This window comes from Anabrus simplex, chromosome 2 (genome assembly GCF_040414725.1).
Source record: "Anabrus simplex isolate iqAnaSimp1 chromosome 2, ASM4041472v1, whole genome shotgun sequence".
Taxonomy (NCBI): domain Eukaryota; kingdom Metazoa; phylum Arthropoda; class Insecta; order Orthoptera; family Tettigoniidae; genus Anabrus; species Anabrus simplex.
In genome coordinates this window covers 758,325,758-758,342,447 of record NC_090266.1, presented here as the reverse complement: position 1 = coordinate 758,342,447, position 16,690 = coordinate 758,325,758, and the positions used below count along the sequence as shown (strand labels likewise).

The 16,690-nt window shown below is 39.5% G+C and overlaps 1 protein-coding gene across 1 annotated transcript in view; it reads right to left on the bottom strand.

Moving 5' to 3' along the window:
• Positions 1 to 16,690, bottom strand: part of LOC136864437 (forkhead box protein P1) — a 711,481-nt gene that overhangs the window by 214,439 nt on the left and 480,352 nt on the right. The window contains exons 4-5 of the mRNA XM_067141428.2: positions 7,563 to 7,622; positions 658 to 949 (exon numbers count right to left, since the gene is read on the bottom strand). Coding sequence (XP_066997529.2) covers positions 658 to 949; positions 7,563 to 7,622 — 352 coding nt within the window. The remainder of the gene's footprint in view (positions 1 to 657; positions 950 to 7,562; positions 7,623 to 16,690) is intronic.

Below are 16,690 nucleotides of genomic sequence, written 5' to 3'. Positions count from 1 at the left end.
CAAGCGTCAAGCCTGGCTCAGTTCAATAACCTTAAGGGTATTGAAGTAAAACAGTTATGTGTCCATATATTTACAGACTCATTAAGAAACTATTTCAGAAATAACGTTTAATCCTCGTGAATATCTGAACACTGGAATCATTAATGAGACATTGCAACACTCATCAATCTTCTTGTTTCAGCATGCAGCAAAGGTGATCCCAAAAGTGTTGACATCTTAGCATAGGAAAATAAATCAGTGCTGAAGGTTTCTTCTTTATTTGGAAGCATAAACAAAGCCAAGACTATGTTTTAAAGGATAACTTTGCAATGCATAATGAAATTCACTAGAACATATTGAAAGTTATTTATTCTTGTAATACCGATAACTGAATGGTTGTGACTATTCTCACTTATGCTCCACACTGATACATTTATGTCATGACAATTATTATATTTCACCATTATTACATTCCATGAACATCACCTGCATTAAACTGTTGCAGGTAACAGCTATAAAAATTTACAGCACAATATGCTTGGTTAATCTTTGAACTTGAATCTCCTACCCCAGCATGGCCTCATTTTCAAGGATCGTGTGGAGGGGTAAAGAGAACTCTAAACCACTCATTCATTTGCCCACCATCCCGACCAGAGCTGGCATTGGCCTTGGTCCTACCTGCGCCTTGTGCCTGAGCTTGCGCCTGTGCTTGTGCCTGAGCTTGAGCCAAAACCATTGGCTGGATGCCAATACCCTGTTGAAGCAAATACTGCCTCTGAGTAATCTGCAGCTGCTGCATTAACTGTTGTTGCTGCAAGGCAAGCTGTTGTAAAGGACCAGATGCTTTCTTTTTGTCGCCTGACTGCAGCAGGTGCGTCTGCTGAATGAGATTGAGCTGCAGTTGTTCTTGAAGTTGTTGCATCGCTTGCTCTAACTGCTTTCTGCCTAATTCAGCCAACTGTTGCTGTTGCTGCAAAACAGAGGACAATAATAACACTCCTGGAAACATAATTATGAACATCGTGAATTTGAACTGCACTCATACATCAACAAGCAATATTACTTAATTGTGCTAACTTCATTCTCTCAATCATAAGTGTACCTTCAACAGATACATGCATGCTTGTAAATAAGGTACATAAAATTATAATTACATCTGAAGTATGGAAGAGCTGAGGTGAACAACGATCCTGTTGGTTTTCAATGTGTTTGATAACTGAGCATCATTATTTCAAAAGTATACCTCTAGCAGTTATGGGTCCAGGACCATATGTAAGGGTTTATATAATAAATCCTCCTGAACATAAGATAGGCAAGAGTCAAAGCAGGTCAAAATTGCCTGTTCTTCATCCTAATAAATGATATCCAACGTGTTGAGATCATTTACTAAGGTCCTCAGTTATTACTCATGGTTAAAAATCTACAATATGGAGAAGAATTCACACTACAAACCACAAAAGATTCAAATAAAGGCACGTATTTAGGTTGTGGAAGCAACTGCTGAGAGATACAGGAATGTTAGAATATTTTATTCTCAGGAGGATCTTGTATTCCTTCCACCATACAACCACCATTATCTCTGACAAGTAAAAATTTGTGAGTTTCAGAGAGGCAATAGGAGAAAATTTCATATATCTATATAACTATATCTAATCATTTTAAACTATATTCTATATCTGAAACTTGAAGTTTCTCAACCGGTCCTAGAAATGATAAAGACATGTGGATCATGACGAATAAAATGATTTCATATGGAGGCATTTCGGATGCTAGAAATGTATTGGGATCCATCAGTAGATGCACTGAGCATTTAAGAATACCTGTAGGTTAAAATTTCATGTTATCAGCAGGCTCACTTTAGAATTCAGTAAAAATAAGTTAGAAGGAAGGTAGTGGTAAAGAAAAAGAAAGTGGAGTAGTCTTCACTTCAACAAGCCTCTAACAATGTATTTGTGCGGTTGTCCACAGAATGAAATCTACAATGAAGAAATTAAGTCGCAAAAACGAGAGAATACTTTCACATAAATCCGTGTACATGAGTGCTTATGTGATGACACTGTACAATATTAATGTATGATGGAAAATTGCCAAATTGAGTAACTGATTCAACAGTGAGGATGTGAGAAATAGGCGAATACTGAAAGACAATGAAAATACGTAGTGCCCCAAGATTTTATAGAAAAGGGGAAAGAGGTTTATTAGGGCACACAGGATATGCAAACTTCGCACAGACATACACATCTACACAATAATATTTAATAGATATACCGTAAGTAATCGTGTTTCATACTAGTTTTGTTTTGGGTCTTTTGCTAGCAATTAAACTCGTCACACAATAACAGAGAGGATTTCGATGACGTTGGGTCAGGAAAGGGTTAGAATGGTGAATAAAGTGGCAATGGCATTAATTAAGGTAGTCTACAATTCCAGGATTTGTCTGGTGTAGAAATGTGAAACCACGGATATTTATATTCAGGGAATTCAACGATAGGGTTTGAACCCAAAATCCTCCAAATTAAAGTTTACAGCTACATGGCCCGTAGCGCGTTGCCAACTTTCTTAACACGTAGGCCCTATGTATGTATGTTAGTTGTCGATATGCAAATAGTTTGAATAATCAACATTCCTTCTACAAGGAGAGGTATTGTATGATATATTGATTTACTTCAAGATATTCATTGCAGCACAGAAGCTCTGGAGTAACATAAGGCCTGCACAACTTGCTTGAAGATTAATTCTTATTGGGAAAGGTAACAACATTTAAATATAACATATCAAGCACCAAACGTATCATCATAATTTTTCGCCATATTTATTTTATTTGAACAGTCTGAATGGATTCAACATGATTAGCGATAAAAGTACAAAACACCAACAGTTACTATGGGAGTAGTAATAAATAGCGTTAAAATTAATCTTTATATATAGGCCTAAGTCTAGAAATGGTCACTCAGAAATGTCGTTCCAACTTCACACTTAAACAGCATGATAAAAACATTCTCATTTATTGCTGTATGAAGGAATTATATCTATAATGGCTCACATTACATCATTTAAACTTGTGCTTACAAGGAAACGCCTGAGGTGAGAAATCGCTTCAAGTCAAACACCACTTTCTCAAGCTATAGAAACAATATTCTATTCTGGGTATGAACATTTGAAAAAAAAAGCGAGTAAGGATACTTCTGAAGTCGTGTGCGATATTAATTTTGCTCCACGAAAATGAATGGTGACGGAAAGAATGTCATCTTATCCTTCATCTACAGCTGCACTACTGAAAGAGAATTAGATTAAGAACTTGCAATGATAAAGTTTGGAGACTGTTAATATCTAAATAAGACATAAGTCAAGTTTTTAGGGCATAGTAATTTTAAAAAATTAATCTGAAAACTTTACAAAAATAAAGAGTAAAATTTAATTTAACTGTCTATATATCTAAAGATATCAAATTCAGAGATATACTGATTTTCAAATACAAGATATATTTGGAAAATAGGTTACCTAATCTACTTGAAGGGTAAGAAGGAAACAACATTATGTTAATAGCTCCTACAAATTCATAACATCATATTGCCCAAAATTTCTTAAAAATAAGCTTCAAATGTTGAAATAAAAAACGCAGCAAACCACTTTCTAAATCACAAAAACATGATATTAGTCAAGGTAAAGGGAAATGTAAAATGAAAATTGCTTTTAGATATGAATTTCAGCGATTATAAATTTCATTATCATCACAGCAATATGACTGCGCAAATTGTACCCTTATCGTATCCTAATATACACAAATATTTTTCAATGTTGTACAGTTGGGCTCTCCAAAAATTATTTGAGAAACGAATCCATTTATTAAAAACACATACGTATGTGAACTTCTAAGTAAGAGGAGAAAAACTCTGCATGAAATTACTAACACATTCAAAGTTCATATCCTTTACAAATTAGCAGAATTCAGTCACACATACTAATCACTGAACGGATGGCAGAAGGTATCCAGAAGGACTTAATGACACAAACTAGCAAAAGAGATGCCAGTTTTGAGTTTAATTAGAGAATTTTTATGTGGGTAAACTGTAAGCAACTATGAGAGCAATTACAATAAAAACTTAACAAATTCCTTAGAAACAATGACCAAGAAATTCTTTAACAAAGTGAATAAATATGGGTACGTAATTCGATGTCAACTGCGTACAGTGCACTCAATTTCAAATTAGTATGATACCCAAAATAGCCAGCAGACATTCCTCAAGAAGCACTCTGTTGATCCATGTCACTTATTTCCTATAATTGTATAATATTATATTCGGGTTTTGAAGCTCGATCCCTCCTTACTCCGAAAAGTTGTTGTTTCTCAGCAAAATAAAGATCGCAGGAAGAAAAGGGAAAATACTGAATATCTGCAATATTCGTGCAGCAAAAAAAAAAATCTTACATTATTGCATCAATGAAGTGCGTAATAGGCTGTTCGTACCCCGAAAACGATACCAAGCCTCTCATCTGCGACTGGTAAATGAAACAAGTCGGAATGCAAGAAATTTGTCTGCTATTTGACGACAGACTTCTGTTTGTTGTTGTCTCGTCATGGATTAATGTTGAGACATCTAGTGAAGAGTCCTATGTAATCTGTGCGTGTCTGAAGTTTTTCTGATCCTCTCTGTTACTGCGAAGTGCGTGTACTTATAATTACCGGGGAAAGAAGTGAGCCTTAAGCCTGTATTATGTATCACCCCAGAATTTGTGTTGAAGCATCGATGAATCTACCCGATTCACCACTTTCCTGCCACACTTAATACAATTCTAACCGTTTACAACAACTTCCATCCGTATCCGTAAATAACTTGTCTAACATAATAACAGTACCTTCCTCAGAATAAACAAAAATTACATCGCATTTTCTGTATCAGAAGACGCCCTTTTTAGTCCACTGTTTATTAGGTGCTGAGGACTAATTAGTTCACTTGAAGAGGAGTTCTCATTTACTACAAATTGCTTCGTAGTTAGAAATGGGGTAATCATGGGAAACCACTTGTACGATTTATGTTGGGTGTTCAGCCCGAAGGCTGGTTTGATCCTCCACAGCTATACCAACAGATGTCATAGATGGTCTAATCATCACTGAAGAGGCGTACTAGGGAAATGAGGAGTGAGGTAGTTTACCGTTATTTTCTTCACTTGTACGATGGCCTAGAATAAGATTTTGACCGATCAACTCGGCTGGTGCCTTTGCTGGCAGGACCTAGTGTTTACAGTGCACTATGTCTTCTGGTATGGGCTAGAGCAATTTTGTTACTTTCATTGATCTGTCTCAGCTTTATCCTTAGCTTTGACAAAATGAAAGTGACTGAGGTATGAGTAATGCTAGTAATGCCATTCCTTCTGCAGCCAGTCCCTGCTATGAATGGTGTGAAAATATTGCTCATAGGGCCAGTTGGTGCATGCATTTCAGTGGGCTTGGCAGACTGATGTGTAATAGCAACTTCTGGCTCGGTGAGGAAAGCAACGGGAAACTACCTCACTCCTCATTTCCCTAGTACGCCTCTTCAGTGATGTCTAGGCCATCTATGACAGCTGATGGCGGAACTGTTGAGGATCCAACCAGCCTTCGGGCTGAGGACTAAACATACATACATACATACAACTCGGCTGAGGCTGAGTGTACCCCTTTCCATTTCCTCAAATCCGTCTTAAATTTGTGGCAGAAACAAAAATTGAAATTGAACCAAGCGAACGGTAACTCACTATGTCAATACCAGAGCATGGTGGCACACGTTGATGTATTTCAAATTCCACATTAATATTTTATTTAATGTAATGTGAGACGGAAAGGGACTATCTGCCGCACGCTGCAGGGTATGTTAGTCCCGCATGTGTTGACATACTGTTAGTGAGCCTCGAAGCAAGGATCAGACTAGTTCCTCATACAGTCGACTTCATCACAGTTCTTTTAGTCCTAAACATACGTGATCTTCTTATTCTTCTACTGTCATTACTAATTACTACCACTAGTACTACTACTACTTCCTCCTCCACTTTTTTCGCACTGTAGTAAGGTTTCGGGTGCGAACTGTGTCCCACATGTAAACTTGGCCCTGTTTTACAACCAAATGTCCTTCCTGAGTCCAACTTCATGAGGAGGGATATATTCACTTCTGACGTTCATGCAGTGGTTCGGACCGGGAGAGTTGGCCGTGCGGTTAGGGGCGCAGAGCTGTGAGCTTTCATCCGGGAGATAGTGGGTTCGAACCCGACTGTCGGCAGCCCCGAAGATGGTTTTCTGTGGTGTTCCATTTTCACGCCAGGCAAATCCTGGGACTATACCTTAATTAAGGCCACGGCCGCTTCGTTCCCACTAATAGTCTGTTTCTATCACATCGTCGCCAAAAGACCTATCTGTGTCGATACGAAGTAAAAGCAGCTTGCAGTGGTTGGTAGTGTAGTGTGTCGTGTGTATATGAAGGGTGTATACTGAGGCATACAGAAACACCCAATTATAACCAGATGCGGCTACAAAATCGCGATCCGACAGGAAATCGAAACCGGGACCGTCTGAACCGATGGCCGCGATGCTGACCATTGAGCCCAGGGAACAGACAGTCCTAAAAATAAGTATAATACATATTATTCGCAAAACAAGATACTAATATCACACCAAAGAACTTCTCAAACCCCAGGTCCCATCAATTTCCTTCTTGTCTCAGAAGGCCATTCTTCATCATTGATGCAATAACGTTACATGAACTAAACAATATCTACTGGATGGCAGTGAAGATGATAATAATACGTAGATCTACTAAGGTGCATCCACGATGCATCAGATCAACCTATCTGTAACCTGATCGGCCTGTGAAAACAGAATGTTATGTCAAGTGCGCGTATCAAAAATGATACAATGATCGGATCGGGATTGTTCCACCCAGATTCGGTCTTTTACCGTCACATCAAAGGAAATATACGTGATACAGATATGGATAGTGTGGATAGCTTGCCCATACACTTGCATAGACTTCGTTCGGTTTGCAGTCAAAGTTTGTATGAAAACTTCTTTCGATTTCACTAAAATGGTTTCAGAATGGTCCAAAGAAAATTTTAATGCCGTTGTCATTCTTTGAAATGTACCTTCAAGATAAGGTTGATAGATATTAGGTTGTTATACGGATCGACTAACTTACTAGAATTGCAAATCTCGCAATAAACTTGAACCCTCATTACCGTGGGCTTCTCGGTTTAATTTAAAAAACACAAGAAATGAAAATGAGCAAGGAACAGCCAATTGGAGTTTGAGAAATATTGCCTCTGTATTCAACTGATACAAGTCTGCTTCATGGAAAATTAAAAATGATACACATGGCGTTGCCTGATACATGATACGGGTACATAATGGAAACCAGGCCTCGTATCACGTATCATCATATCAACGTATCATGTTACAGATGCGGTAATCGGTGATTAGTTACAAGTGTGGGCGCAACTTCACCTACTTACCTGTGACATGGGGAAAAAAATCTGTTTTCATATATGCACTTTTCATGCTTAATATGGAGACTGAAGTAACTGCATTATATACTCAGTTGAATCCATTAACTTACCACTGATTTCAATGTTAGGTAGCCAAACCGATCCACTGTGGCATGGTCACCCGCTGAGTCCTAGAGAAAATAAATAAGAGAGAAAATGTGTTCATTTTTCTGTGTTCATACATCTCAGGATAGCGGGAAGAAAGGAATGGGTTTGAGGTAGCGTTTGTCAATACAAAGCCTTCATTACTTCAAACAACATATATTTACTTGTCTAATCACAATTAAAGAGTAACTTTTGTATTGAGAATAGATACAGGAGGCAAAAAAAGAAGATATAACAAAATGCCTCTTTTATTGCTACTACCCTGTACTAACCGTACTGAGCAACTCACAACCGCGGGGTTAGCAGGAGAAGCTAATTTAACACAATTATTTTGACATGAAAACATCGTCACATACTCGTATGTACAGGTTTTTAGTTAGAAGTAACACTTTCTATGATATTTGGTAGTTTGTGAAAAATATAATCGCAGATATGAAACACAAAGGATCGGAATTTATATTTTGCACCACGTTTATAACGCACAGCTTTCCGATGCAACATTTATTGTGTAGGCTCAAAAATTTCGTTCGCTGGTATCTACTGGAGGTGTGCATTGTTCGAACGTAAGACGGGTAACCAAGACGGAGCAAGATGTGCCTGGCTTTATATGCAACCAACATCACGCATGAGTGGAGCAAGTATATCTAAAATGCCCGAATTTACTCAAGTTCGTTCGAAAGGGCGTGCTCGAAGCGAAATTTGCTGATTAGGGAGGATGACCTTGCTTGCTTTACTGACGTTGCAAGCAATGTGGTTCATCCAGAGATGAGCAAGTCCTTGTTTACAAAGAACAAAAGCCAGGAATTCGGAGGTATAAACAGATTATGGAATGGTTGAAATAACCATTAATTTTGAGTTCAACATGCCATGTGCATCATAGTACAGCGTTATGGATAAAATTCACAACAGTGGATATAAACTAATCAAGACAGATGAGCTCAGTTATGATGATTGGAAGAAGTTCCTGCTTGTGGTAACCGCAGATAGGGTATGTCTCCTGTGATACGTGCAGTGCAATGTTACCATATACACTGACTGACAGAGCAAATGCAACACCAAGAAGGAGTGGTCAGAACTTTATGCCAATTGCAGGGTAGACTGACGTCACTGAGGTATGCTCATGATGTGAAATGCGCCGCTGTGCTGCGCACGTAGCGAACGATAAATGGGACACGGCGTTGGCGAATGGCCTACTTCGTACCGTGATTTCTCAGCCGACAGTCATTGTAGAACGTGTTGTCGTGTGCCACAGGACACGTGTATAGCTAAGAATGCCAGACCGCCGTCAACGGAGGCATTTCCAGCAGACAGACGACTTTACGAGGGGTATGGTGATCGGGCTGAGAAGGGCAGGTTGGTCGCTTCGTCAAATCGCAGCCGATACCCATAGGGATGTGTCCACGATGCAGCGCCTGTGGCGAAGATGGTTGGCGCAGGGACATGTGGCACGTGCGAGGGGTCCAGGCGCAGCCCGAGTGACGTCAGCACGCGAGGATCGGCGCATCCGCCGCCAAGCGGTGGCAGCCCCGCACGCCACGTCAACCGCCATTCTTCAGCATGTGCAAGACACCCTGGCTGTTCCAATATCGACCAGAACAATTTCCCGTCGATTGGTTGAAGGAGGCCTGCACTCCCGGCGTCCGCTCAGAAGACTACCATTGACTCCACAGCATAGACGTGCACGCCTGGCATGGTGCCGGGCTAGAGCGACTTGGATGAGGGAATGGCGGAACGTCGTGTTCTCCGATGAGTCACGCTTCTGTTCTGTCAGTGATAGTCACCGCAGACGAGTGTGGCGTCGGCGTGGAGAAAGGTCAAATCCGGCAGTAACTGTGGAGCGCCCTACCGCTAGACAACGCGGCATCATGGTTTGGGGCGCTATTGCGTATGATTCCACGTCACCTCTAGTGCGTATTCAAGGCACGTTAAATGCCCACCGCTACGTGCAGCATGTGCTGCGGCCGGTGGCACTCCCGTACCTTCAGGGGCTGCCCAATGCTCTGTTTCAGCAGGATAATGCCCGCCCACACACTGCTCGCATCTCCCAACAGGCTCTACGAGGTGTACAGATGCTTCTGTGGCCAGCGTACTCTCCGGATCTCTCACCAATCGAACACGTGTGGGATCTCATTGGACGCCGTTTGCAAACTCTCCCCCAGCCTCGTACGGACGACCAACTGTGGCAAATGGTTGACGGAGAATGGAGAACCATCCCTCAGGACACCATCCGCACTCTTATTGACTCTGTACCTCGACGTGTTTCTGCGTGCATCGCCGCTCGCGGTGGTCCTACATCCTACTGAGTCGATGCCGTGCGCATTGTGTAACCTGCATATCGGTTTGAAATAAACATCAATTATTCATCCGTGCCGTCTCTGTTTTTTCCCCAACTTTCATCCCTTTCGAACCACTCCTCCTTGGTGTTGCATTGTCACTGTCAGTCAGTGTAAATCCGGTACAACCCATTATAGAAAAACACGTTTGCAACTTTAATTCTAGCCCTTCTCGCCAAGCATTGCCCGGCACCACAAAGCAAACCATAACTAGCGTGTGTCTTCATGTGTGCCAAAGATTTCCGACCATTGAACACTGTTGCCGGAGAAGGCTTTATGAACAACGGGTAGGACTGATTAATTTCGGTGTTAATTTTTGCAAAGTAGATATTGTTGATGTGTTTCCACATCCTTCCACCTTTAGTAGAAACCATGACGCAGGGAGGTGTGTACTTGTACCTGTGAGCGTGAAGGAACAAGTATCAAGGGGCAAGGTCGAACGAACATAGCTCGCTTCGCCTTTTAGAAGCAACTTCGGTCATGGTGATACTCGACAAAACTGAGCATAAAGTGTGTTTTGCATAACAATAGTGTCTAACAAGCTGCGCTACACAGCAGGCTAAGAATTGAGAGATTCTGAAGCTAAGTGTGCCTGATTCGAAGTTCTATTACATTCAGCAACCTCTTTGACGTAGTAGTCACCTCTCAAAGTTAAAATGTAGGTTGGTCGTAAGTTAAAGTCTACACAAGTTAAAGGTATCCACCATCAATCACTGATCAGCTTTGCTCAGGGTAAGTACTCAAAGACTAGGAAGATAGGTTGGTTTGAACACCACCTCATGCATACTTGAAATAGTTTCCCCGGTGCCTTGTTTTAACACCAGCCAAGCACTGTGATAGTAAGCTTGTTCAGAACACAGATACTTCCTTTCCACCCCTAGTCCAATAATCTCACTAGAATACCGCAGGATGAAAAGGTTGTCGGATATAGTTTATACACCCAGGAATTATACAGGACTGATGGCTACAATGTCTCAGGCTCTTTGAAGAAAATAATAATAATAATAATAAAAAACTTGTACCCTATATGATTATATGTAGTTAATGAAAAAGGAACCGTAGGTTGGATATTGTCGTTGTGCTTTGAAATACCGTTATGCGACAGTGTTGAAGGGAGAAATAATGACTCGCAGCACATGTATCGCTTAGAACGAAAATTCGTTGATACAGTTCATGCAATACTGAACCTTAGATGACCGAACCTTTCTGGTCAGAGTTCTAAATTGAAACAAGGGGGCTACCTAGCCGAGGTGGTAAAAGCGAGCTCGGTTCATCCGGAAGGACGTGGGTTCTATCCCCGCCAGGAAGTTGAAAGGTTAAAGAACGAGCTTTCCACTTCTGGGGCGGCACATGGCCCAGAGGTTCACTCAGTCTGCATGAGGCTTCATGACCTGTACGGGGATAGATTTGTTTTGATTCAAGTTACAAGCTCAAGAATATAATGAATGGAATATTGGAATATGCAATATTGCAGCCAATAACCTAACTACTGAACATAGACAGTGTCATTTTAACAATATAATTGGACTGATTTCATGCTGTCTCTGGATTTTTTTAAATTCTGCGTATGAAATGTTTGATAAGCTGTACAATTGTGGATAACATTAGTAACAGCAATTATTTTGACTTTCTTACCCACACACCTGTATAAAGAATAGTTCTAATTTATCTGAATTGTCTGTATAGTTGAGAATATGCGAGGATTTGCACTTCAGTAGATTATATATATTTACCAGCACAAATTCAACTAATAAGTTCATTTTTCAGCAGTCATGGACATTTCAAGGCAGTGCCAAGTGGCATTAAGGTAGGCTATCTGCCAAACACCTGCAATGTGTGCGTTGTACTGTAAAGCCGATAGTAGTACCAAGCTGCTTCCGGAACGGACCGTCATCACACGCATACAAGAACCAGAACAGCTTTGAATAATGGATCGAAGGTAAATGTGTTAAAATATATAGGACAAAAATTGTGCGTACTTATCTCGCTTTACGTAAAGAAACGTAATGAGCTCCGACTGTACATAAACAACGATAATAAATTTACTGAGGTATCCTACAAATCCCCCACAGCTATTCACTTTCCCTTTAATAATAAGGAATTCATTCTAAAATCTTTAACTAGGAAAGGTATATATATATATCTTTACAAAATGCGCTGTTTTTAAACACATTCGTCACAATCATTTAACTTTTCGAGCCATCCAAAGTTAGATATGTGATGAAACTTTTAGGGTTAAATGTTACATAAGTGAAACAAATTACGGTAAAAATTCGTTTTTAAATCGGGGAATTGATGCCCGCAGTAGTCTTTGAGCCTTTTCCAAAAAGTGCAAGAAGATTCAAGAAATGACTGCAATATCCAGTAAATGTTGTGTAAATTTCTATGTGGTGGAGTTGTACGTACAATGTAAACCGATTTAGAGAAAGCTTCCGATTCGGTGAGTGGCCGGGCTGTCATCTATAAGTTGAGGCAGGTTGCAATATAAACTCAGATGGTAAGAGCAATCGAAAACACACATTCGGAATTTAAGTTCTGTCAAAGGGGAAGGATGGGTAATAATGTGGGGAATATTTTTAGAACTGAGTATCAAAAGTCTTGTAAACTGTCCCTAATATTATTATTTTGAGAAAAGAACTTTTCCATGTCTAGAGAGCAAAGATATTCCAGGTCTGATCTTCGCGGGCGATGTACTTCTACCCACATTAACACCCACCAAGATTCAAAATGGTAGCATTGAGTTAGAAAATTGTTGTAAAGCGTGGAATCTAAAAATGAATTAACAATTGTATATAAAAGGGGAGTGACAAACTCTCACAGAGTAAATAGTGGTGATGGACAAGAAGTTGTTAAAGCAATTTAATACCTAGAGACGACAGTAACAATGGCAGATGGGTAAAGGGAGCAGATAAAGGGAAAAATATTGAGTAGGTTTTGGTTAGTATAACATGATTCGGTGGAAAGTGGCCAAATTTTGAACATAAAGTTCAGTAAAAACATATTTAATTCAGGAGTTAAAGGAAAGTTACTATATGATGCAGAAACTTGGGGAGTGGTTGGTGGAATTGTGGAGTTGGCTGTAGTCGTAAGTTAATTTGAAAAATAATAATTTTATTGCCAATCTGTACCGGAAATAGTGGAGTGAGAATGATGTGCGAAGGGATGAGTATACGAACAGATATTGTTTAACGAATAGTTGCGCAGCGGTATTTTTTGAGACTAAAAATAGAAGCAGGAGGGGAAATTATATGCATAGCACATCAGCACCGAACGAAACATCAAAATAAGGGCTGCCAGGTGTATGATGTTAACAAGAGCAATCGAAAATACACATTCGGAATATAAATTCTATCATAGGGTAAGATTGGGTAGTAGTGGGGGAAATATTGTCATAACTGAGTATCAAAAGTCTTGTAAACTGTCTCTAATGTTATTATTTATTAATTATAATGTCTAATCGAATGTAAGGACTAAAATATAAACACGAAGGGAAATGAGCGCGAGTATTTGGTGATTCGTGGGAGTATATAAGAATAAAACCACAAGACGAGAAATAAGGAAAATCAATGTACTTTTTATGCAGTAAAGACATGGAAGTGGCATACGTACTAAAAGACTGCAATAAAACAAGAAAAATCAGAGCAAGTTATATAGATGGGAAACAGACAGGTAAAGTTGAAAATGAATCTGAAATTAACAATCAAATTAAACATAAAATGGAGAAACTAGGAAGAACAGCAAAACTATGTAAGATTATAAGAAGAAAGTGGGAAGAGAAATATAAAGAACGTGAAAACAGAAAACATGGATTAAGCTAAGTAGCATGGATATGCATAAGGAAGTATCCTAGACTCTACGACTTAAAAGATTAAAGCCGGGCTGAGTGGCTCAGACGGTTAAGGCGCTGGCCTTCTAACCCCAATTTGGGAGGTTCGATCCTGGCTCAGTCCGGTTGTATTTGAAGGTGCTCAAATACGACAGCCCCGTGTCGGTAGATTTACTGGCACATAAAAGAACTCCTGCGGGACGAAATTCCGGCACCTCGGCGTCTCCGAAGACCTTGAAAAGTTGTTAGTGGGACGTAAAACAAATAACATGATTATTATTATTATTATTATTATTATTATTATTATTATTATTATTATTATTATTATTATTATTATTATTATTAAAAGATTAAGTTTGTCTCACTATTAAAAATACGCCCAAGAAGTATTTATAGGGTATAATATTAGTAAATCGTATTTTATTTTTTGTAATATTTTGTTAGTTAGAATATATTTCGTATTTTGCATTATAAAAATCAACTGCGTGTATTAGTTTTGCTTAAAATAAGCGAGTTCACTCTTACCAGTGATGGTTATCCGTGACTAGAAGAGAAGAGTATCCCATTCATTCTGTTTACAATTTTAAGCTAGTAGTAAATCATTGTACCGGTCAATCTACTTTAAATCACAGTGTGAAGGTTTTGGGAATTGCCTTGTAACTATGATTGCCTTGTAACTATTACACTAGACTATTAGTTATGAAATATTGTCAGTTATAGTTAGTAAACTTGCAGTGAATTTCTGAGTGAATGCTTTTTAATTATATTACTCTGCTTGTAAGGAAATATTTTAAGGTGATTTCAGTAAATGTCGCATAAATAATAATAATAATAATAATAATAATAATAATAATAATAATAATAATAATAATAATAATAATACTCGTCCTGTCAGGAAACATAGAGACAGCTGTGGAACAAATAAACATGGTGAAAGAGCAGGCAGAGAAAGCTGTCCTCCAAATTTCCTTCGAGAAAACAAAATACATAACCAATATCCAAACAGCACCTCAGCACCTAACAACAAAGTATGTTAAAACAGAAGAAGTGAACGATTTCAGATATCTTGGTGAGATAGTGCAGATAAAAACTAGTGAGAAAGAAGTTAACAACAGCAGGTGAGAGAAAAAGGCCGCAGATTTTCGTCGGATGCATATCCTTTACAAGAAAAAAGGCAATCTCGAGGAAAGCTAAACTCAGGCACTGTAACACAGTGATCAAACCCGAGTGTCTGTACGCAAGTGAGTGCCTCAGAATGACAGGAAAGGCTGGACTGAGAGAATCAGAGAAGTATGAGCGCAAGATCCTTCCCAAATTATGGGTCCTAGGATAACAGATGGACAGTACAGACTCCAAGGAAGAGACGAGCTGTACAGCGGTAATGAACGGCTGATGGAGTCAATAAGGAAACGACGATTGAAGTTCTACAGAGAGGATGGATGCAACCCGACTAACGAGGCAGATTTTTAATGTGTTGAACAACAGACCTAACGTCTGGGATAAATCGTTCAAGGAAGTAAGGAAGGACCTCAGCAGCATGGGAGGACATCTCTAATCGATCAAAATAGAGATCAGTGATCAACAACTTTAATGGCTTCCACGATGAGCAAAAGCAGAACAGCGGTTGGACTGAAGAGAGAATACAGGCGGCCAGAGAAAGAATGCAACGTTTTAGGGCTGCAAAAAGGCTTCCAGAAATGTCTTCTAGTTTCATGACGTGGTCTCTAATGGCGCAAATCAGAATAATAATAAAACTCGTCCCAAGTATGAGAACTTATCTTTGATTTTATTAAATTTATGTGCGGAGCACATTATTCACAAATATACCAGAATGTCACATGCTCGAAGACAGGGAGAGACAACATTTCTCCTTGGGGATATACTCACCCGTTCCACAGGGTGTAATCCAATACGTTCGGCGGGCAGCCTATATTGCTGTTACTCGGTGTTGGCCTCAGTGTTTCTCAACCACGAAACCGCGGCCCGTTACCGGACCGACGTATCAATTATACCGGGTCGCGAGATATTCTCCTGGAATTTGTTAATTTACTTTCTTTTAGCATTTTCCACGAATAAGTATTTTATAGTGGAAATATTTCATGAAAATAATTGTCGTCAGACTCACTACCTATCTAACTTAAACTAATCGCCAGATATTCTTGACATCGCCCTAATCCAAAATTCCTCACTCCCAATTTACACGAGATCTATAGCCGAAACTGACTCAAGTACTGTCCCGTAATTAAGTCATTTTCCGCTGAAACTTTCGAATAGAAGCCCCGTTCTGCCATACAAGGCTATGTCAATTGGGACCTCCACCAACCACAGCTCGATTATCATCTGCAGTCATATATGTCGCTAAAAACCAGAGTAGATATTGATACTGCTATTTAGAACTTCACCACCGCCATATGTACAGTACCTCACTTAAAGCAGTCACAGCATCCCAAAGGTGACAATAAACTACAATTATTCATTCCGTTTTTCGTCTCAAAATCATAAGACTCCCGAAGGCGAAACCTAAAATGTGGCGTAAGGCAGTCTGAGCGTCTACCTTGGCAATAACACAGATTAAACCAGCTCATGAGATTAATAAGCACAACTTTATGCAACCACCGTTTTACATCGTACCAGAATCCCGTCTCCCGATGATTTTACGCTCTGGAAGGTAACCAAACGAGAATTACATGAATCAAGCATTATTTCTTCTTTGAAAGTGGTTGACGAGCGACACCGAAGAATGTGATATTCTCGCAGATGTCTTTGAAGGTGCCTTCACACCAAATCCACCAATAAACCACGAGCACAACAGAATAGTCGAAGAAGTTCCAACATTCTACCCGGAAAGATTCAAATATCAAATTTACGTCACCGAGAGAAACCCAAAATCTGATAAAGAAACTGCCCATCAAGAAATCTGCTGGACGTTATCTCA